At 51.2% G+C, this 6,822-nt stretch overlaps 1 protein-coding gene across 1 annotated transcript; it reads right to left on the reverse strand.

Moving 5' to 3' along the window:
* Positions 1-2,935: 2,935 nt before the first annotated feature.
* MYD88 (MYD88 innate immune signal transduction adaptor) lies at positions 2,936-6,628 on the reverse strand. The gene is made up of 5 exons (XM_077865814.1): positions 6,233-6,628; positions 5,249-5,383; positions 4,640-4,820; positions 4,339-4,430; positions 2,936-4,066 (listed from the first exon to the last, which is right to left on the reverse strand). Exons 1-5 carry the CDS (start codon positions 6,558-6,560, stop codon positions 3,912-3,914), a joined length of 891 nt encoding a protein of 296 aa, XP_077721940.1. The 5' UTR covers positions 6,561-6,628; the 3' UTR covers positions 2,936-3,911.
* Positions 6,629-6,822: the final 194 nt, after the last annotated feature.

Below are 6,822 nucleotides of genomic sequence, written 5' to 3' on the forward strand. Positions count from 1 at the left end.
ACCCCCATTCTATCTTCTCTCTATAAATTTGGCTATTTTAGATACCTCATATAATGGAATTATATAGTACTTATCTTTTTGCCACTGGTTTATTTCACTTGGCATAATGTCCTCAATGTTCATTCTTATTGCAGCATATGTTAGAATTTCATTTCTTTTTAAGCATGAATACTATTCCTGGGACCCCTGGGTGGCTCAGTCGGTTAAGCGTCTGCCTTTGGCTCATGTCATGATCTCAGAGTTCTAGGATCAAGTCCCATATCAAGCTCCCTGCTCAGCAAGGAGTCTGCGTCTCCCTCTGACCCTCCCCCATCTCGTACTTTCTCTCTCTCTCAAACAAAAATCCTAAAAAAAAAGGTTGAATAGTATTCCACTGTGTGTGTATACTACATTCTGCTTATCCATGCATATGTCAAGGGGTATTTAGGTTGCATACACAGATTTGTTGATGGGAATAACACTGCTATAAATATGCATATACATATCTCTTGAAGACCCTGCTTTCAGTTCTTTAGGGTATATACTGAGAAGTAGAATTGCTGGATCAAATGAAACTTCTGTCAATTTTTTGAGAAAGTGCTGAAACATTTTCCATAGCAACTCTAACATGTTACATTCCCACCTAGAGTGTATAGGGCTCCAAGTTTTCCACATCCTTGCTAACTCTTGTTATTTTCTGGCATTGTTTTATTGATGGTAGGCAATCTAATGGGTATGATATAGTATCGCGTGTGTGTGTGTTTATGAGTGTGTATGTTTGTGGTGGGGGGAGGTGCGGAGGAAGAGGGAGAGAGAATCTTAAGCAGGCTCCACACCCAGCGCAGAACCCAACAAGGGGCTGGATCTCACGACCCTGAGATCATGACCTGAGCTGAAATCAAGAGTTGGACACCTAGCTGACTGAGCCACCAGGCGCTCCTTGTTGTGGTTTTGATTTGCATTTTCCTGATGATTAGGGAAGTTGAACATCTTTTCCTCTATTTATTTGCCATTTGTATATTTCCTTTGGAGAAATGTCTGTCCAAGTCCCATGTTTTAATTGTGTTATATTTCTTTTTTGTTGAGTTGTAGGAGTTCTGGATATTAACTTATCAGTTTTATGACCCAAGAATGTCTTTTTACAATAGGTCTGTTTGAACCAGGATCCAGCATAGTCATCCTATATTATATATATTTTATTGTCTAATCTGGAGGAAATCCTTCTCCTTGTTGTTTTCCCCTTGTCATTGACTTGTGGCAGATTTCATGTCCATAGGCACGTAGATTCTTGTCTACATGTGTAGTATTTTAACTTTGCTGCTGCCCTCCAAAATTTTCTGCTTTTGTCTTTGATAATTTCAGCAGTGAATTTCTCCTCTTGAAAAATGAGGGTTTCTTAGCCAAAGGTTCCTAGAGGACTACACTCAAGATGAGAAGAGGTGGGCAGCCCAGGTGGCTCAGTGGTTTAGCACCGCTTCAGCCCAGGGCATGATCCTGGAGACCCGGGATCGAGTCCCACGTCGGGCTCCCTGCATGGAGCCTGCTTCTCCCTCTGCCTGTGACTCTGCCTCTGTGTGTGTGTGTGTGTGTGTGTGTGTGTGTGTGTGTGTGTCTCATGAATAAATAAAATCTAAAGATGAGAAGAGGAAGTTTTCTTGGTATCTGGAAAACCCACCTATATGGAAGTGGGCATTGGTGGAAGGAATGTAGGAGAGATGTGAGGTTCAGATGGGAGTGAAGTGAGCACATTCAGGTCACCAGCCGGGCCTGAACGAATGGAATTGTTTCCCATGACTCTAGTGGTGTTACCCAGAGAAACCCCTCACCCAACCCCATGACCAGGAATCAACCCAAAAACTAGTAGATCCTAGGGGACTCTTTCGGGACCACACTGAGGCTCTGCTGCCCTGGGGACACTGGAGAAGGAAGTTCTGTCTCAGAGCTGCCCTGAATACATGGAGCCTTTCTAGGAGTCCCTGAGAGCACAGGGGCAAGGCTGGGGAGCCTCCAGAATTCAGGAAGCTCAGGGGTCAGGAATGGTAACAGAGTGACTATTGAGTGAAAAGCTATGGTCACTGATAATGTCTGGGCCCTCTAAAAGATCACTAGAGCTATCTCTTGGATTAGAATTATCACTGATTTTTAAAAATAATATATTTTCTAAATTTTCTTCAGTGAATAATAAAAAACTGATATTCTATTTAAGAATAGATCAAAACCAGGGCACCTGGCTGGTTCAGTCAGTAGAGCATGCAACTCTTGATCTCGGTCAGGGTTTTAAGTTCAAATCCCACGCTAAGTGTAGAGGTAAAAATAAAATCTTTAGGGATGCCTGGGTGGCTCAGTTAGCTAAGCATCCAACTCTTGATTTTGCCTGGGGTCATGATCTCTGGGTTAAAAGATCCAGCCCCATGTTGGGCTCCATGCTGGATGTGGAGCCTGCTTGAAATTCCCTCTCACCCTCTCTCTCTGCACTCCCCACACATGTGTATGCTTGTTCTCTCTCTCTCTCTCTAAAACAAAAAACAACAACAACAAAAAAAACTTAAAAAAATAAAAGTTCTAATAGATCAAAATCTTCAGGATTAACACAGATAGCTTAAGGATGACCATTATTGATAACAGAGTTCTCCAGAGATCTGTGGGCTGTAATGGAAGTTCTCCAGACTTTCCTTAGAGCCTAGAAGGGCTGGGCAAGGACCCAGAAACATGGCACAATCCAAAGGAGGCCACGCCTGGCAGAGGGGAGCAGTCTCCCCAGAGTCTGGAACTGAGGCCACTATTCCTGGTTTCACCTGCAGCCCTGGTGAGACCTGGGACCTGTGAGGAGGCCCAGCTCTCAGCAAGCCCCTGACAAACCCACTGGAGCCTACCCAAGGGGCCAATTTCTCTTACCCAGGAGAGCCTTATCCCAGGTTCCTGCTTCCAAACTCCCAGACACAAATGAAACCTGCTATTCCAAAAGTAGAGAACTCTTTATTATAAACCCAGGATGCAGAAGACAAATAACAAATATAGGCATATCTCAGCTCTTTTTGGAATTTTCACAATGCATACAAAATAGGTATGAAAGATACTTTTTTGAAATTGTTTAAAAATATTATATTCCCCCATATCAAAGTGGGGATAAGTGCACAGTTAGCGAAGTGCTTTGTCAAGATCATGCAGAGAGGGGCCTCCAGTCCCTCCCCAGACCCTGAGAAAAGGTAACTTGCCCCCAGCCCTGGCTAGGTGTAGAGTAGAAAAGACACATTTTCTATTAGATTTAGGGTCTTGGGGTCTGCCCTGGGACAGAGATATGAGACCATGACATTTTCTCCCCTGAGAAGAGCTTGAAGATAACAAGCATACAGACCCCCTGGGAGGGAAGAACTGCGCCTGCAGCTTTCTTGCTATACGAGTTCAAGCAGCTCTCTTTCTTGCTCTGGTTCGCCGAAGGCACAAATGCTGGCATGTTGGGTTCTTTCCAGAGTTTGGTTTCAATGAAGAGGGGAAAAGAGAGAAAAGGAATACAAGCATGTCCCACCTTTGTCCAAGGTTAAGCCCATCGATAGTGATTCAAACATAGCTACTGCCAGTTCTGCCCACCCTACTTGGTTGTCAAATGGAGAAACTGAGGCTTAATATGTGTGGCCAGGTCAGGGCTGCTTCCACGGTCCTCTTAGTCCCAGCTGGCTCTGGACTTCATGGTCTTGGCTGACAACCTAGCATGTGGACATGCCACTTAATAGCTACTGGTTCCACAAAGGACATGACATGCCATGTCCCAGCTAGGTACAGTGGCTACAGATGTCTGCAGAGTTGGCATCTCCAGGAATGAAGAGGCAAGTGGAGCACAGCTTACCCCAACCACTGCAGGAGGAAGCAGGGGCAGAAGTGCACGCAGAGGCTGAGAGATAGACACACACCCACCCACGGTCCCAGGGCAGTCTTCAGGGCAGGGACAGGGCCTTGGCGAGGCGAGTCCAGAACCAGGACTTGGTGCAGGGGTTGGTGTAGTCACAGACAGTGATGAACCGCAGGATGCTGGGGAACTCTTTCTTCATTGCCTTGTACTTGATGGGGATCAGTCGCTTCTGATGGGCACCTGCAAGTCATGGATCAGAGCTGGCACCAGGCCCTCACTCCACAGTAGGGGGGGATCAGTCCCCAGCTCAGGGGTTAACCACAGCTCTCCCCCCAGCTAAGCACCCCTGGCACACATTCACCCATGCAGAGGGGACACTCACGTGCACACACACACTCAGGAACCTACAGGAGTTCCTTGATGCTACATCCATGGCCCTTGGTGAGGGACAGATGGCATCCCAAGGTCCTCTCTGCCCCCTGACCCCCACCTGTGGCAAAGGCAGCACTTACCTGGAGAGAGACTGAGTGCAAACTTAGTCTGGAAGTCACATTCCCTGCTTTGCAGGTAATCATCAGAGACAACCACTACCATCCGGCGGCACCTGAGGGAGAGTGGGCAGGCTGCAGGCACTGTGGCAACCTAGCATATACCACCCCCTCCCCAGCCGCCCTCCTAGCCCCAGGGGATGGCCTCAGCAGGAGTCCATTGTGCCCAGGCTAGACAGGGCCCAGCTGGGAGAATCCCAGCATCTGGATCTCTTGGGCAGGGCTTTGTGTACCCACCCATTTGCCCCCTAGCCACTTAGCCAACCTCTTCTCAATGAGCTCGCTGGCAATGGACCAGACACAGGTGCCAGGCAAGACATCACGATCAGACACACACAACTTCAGCCGATAGTTTGTCTGTTCCAGCTGCCGGATCATTTCCTGAACAAACTGGATATCGCTGGGGCAGTAGCAGATGAAGGCATCAAAACGCTCAGGCATTTGCCCTGGGTGCAGAGCACAAGGGTGACATCAAAGCTCTACAGGGGAGGAGCCCCGCCAGGAACCCTCAGCCTAGGTAATCCTGGTCCTGACTGCACCTATCCTGAGATGACACTAAGAGCAAGTGCCCTTCCTACGAAAGGAAAGATGAGTGTCTCTCTCCCCACCCTGTCACCCTGGGGCCAAGCCCTGGGTTGACCATGAGGCAGACACATTTCGTGAGTCTCATACCAGCTCAGAGGTAGGATTATAATTATTCTCATTTCTTAGACGAGGAAATGAAGAGATCAGAGAGATTAAGAGACTTGCCCAAGGGGCCAACAGCCTACCTGCTTTCAAAATCTGCTCTTATTTTTTTTTTTTTTAAATCTATGCTCTTAACAATATCCTAGGGTTCACCTGTCACACCTGAGGAGTGAGATTGGGTCCTTACCTGAGGGATCATCAAGCATGGTGATGCCCCCTCGCTCTGGTGTCCGTGGGTCACTGCTGTCAACAGCAGGCACCTGTAAGGGCTTCTCAGACTCCTCCTGCTGCTGTTTCAGAATATACTTTTGGCAATCCTCCTCTGTGGAGAAGAGACAGGGTGTGGCAGACTCCCCAGGTTTCCCCATGCCTTTGCGCACAGTTGGGACCCATCCCTTGTCCCACCCCCTTAACTGGGTTGTGCTCCAGGGCTTTTCCAGAGCACTGGTGCCATTCACAGCTCAACAGCTCTGAAGAGCTGAGTTCCCATCTGGCTCCGACCATCCCAAAGGGATGTCATTGGTGTTCTGGTCATCTGTGAAGTCATCATGGTCAGGCTTGTGTCTTTCTGTCCCTTTGTCCTGACTGCCCTTCCTAGAACTCCCGAGAGTACAACCCAAGATCTGCTTTTTCTAGGACCCATGGCTGATGGAAGCAGGAGACCGGGATGCAAGAACAGCTCAGGAGACCCAGTGGTTACGTGCAGTGAGGGCAGAGGCCCCGACCAAGCAAGATGCATCATCTGTGGGCCACTGTCCTACACCTATGCGTGCATATTCTGTGCCGGTGAGCGGCCCCTAAGGGTGCATTTCCCAGGGACCTGAGGTTTCCGGGACTGTAGATTTTGCTCTACTGGAAGTAGTCCTGACATCCCCACAGAGGACCCTGATTCTGACTCCTGGCTCTACTACACGAAAGCCTCTGCCTGTTTTCCTGCGTTCTCTGCCTCTGTCCAGCCTTCCCCTCCTTTCTCAGTATCACCCCGCTGGAAGAGGGAACTGGTCTCACAGGGTGTACCCCCTCAGCAGGGTGCCTTCAGCGCCGCACCCCACCCCCGCCCCAGGCAGAACAGGAGGTTCTCTCCAGGGGAGGTTAGATGCTGAGGCTGGCGAAGGTCAGCGCCCTCATCCCCGAGGTACGAGGCCCGAGGCCCGGAAGCGCGTGTCCTCACCGATGCTGGGCCCCAGTTCCACCAACACGTCGTCTCGGCCCAGCTTGGTGAGCAGCTCAAGCAGGCGGCCCACCGAGGCGCCAGGGCGTCCCTGCCAGTCGTCCAGCAGCTTGCCCGTGGGGTCGGCGTGCATCTCCAGGTGCCGGATCTCCAGGTACTCGAAGCCCATCTCCTCGGCCAGCGCGGTCCAGTCGGCCGCCACCTGCGTGCGCACGTTCAGGAACAGAGACAGGCGGCGGCGCACTCGCACGTTGAGAGCAGCCAGGGGCAGGGAAGCCTTGGGGCAGGCCGGGGAGGCGGACCCCGCGCGGGAGCCCTCCGCGGCCATGGCCGGACGCCGGGGGCCGCAGCGCTGTCTTCGCGTCCCGGGCCCGCGCTTCCTCCTTCCTCCGCCGCCGCAGCCCCGCCCCCGGCCCCGCCCCGCCCCGCCGGTTTCTGTTTCCGAGAAGCCCCGCCCCGCCCCGCCCCGCCCCGCCCCGCCCCGCCGCAGCTGTGCGAAGGCCGGGGACCGTGCCCCCCTCTGCCCTCCGGGCCGGGCTGCAGGGATACGGGAACCCGGCACCTGCACCGCAATTCCTGTCCTCCGGGGG

The sequence above is a fragment of the Canis aureus genome, chromosome 22 (genome assembly GCF_053574225.1).
Source record: "Canis aureus isolate CA01 chromosome 22, VMU_Caureus_v.1.0, whole genome shotgun sequence".
NCBI classification, from domain to species: Eukaryota; Metazoa; Chordata; class Mammalia; order Carnivora; family Canidae; genus Canis; species Canis aureus.

Coding starts and splice junctions, on each gene's coding strand:
- MYD88 (XM_077865814.1), bottom strand. CDS start 6,560: ATGGCCGCGGAGGGCTCCCGCGCGGGGTCCGCCTCCCCGGCCTGCCCC. Junction 4,821..5,248: donor CATGCTTGATGATCCCTCAG/GTAAGGACCCAA, acceptor CTCTGCACCCAG/GGCAAATGCCTGAGCGTTTT. Junction 4,431..4,639: donor AGCGAGCTCATTGAGAAGAG/GTTGGCTAAGTG, acceptor ACTCTCCCTCAG/GTGCCGCCGGATGGTAGTGG.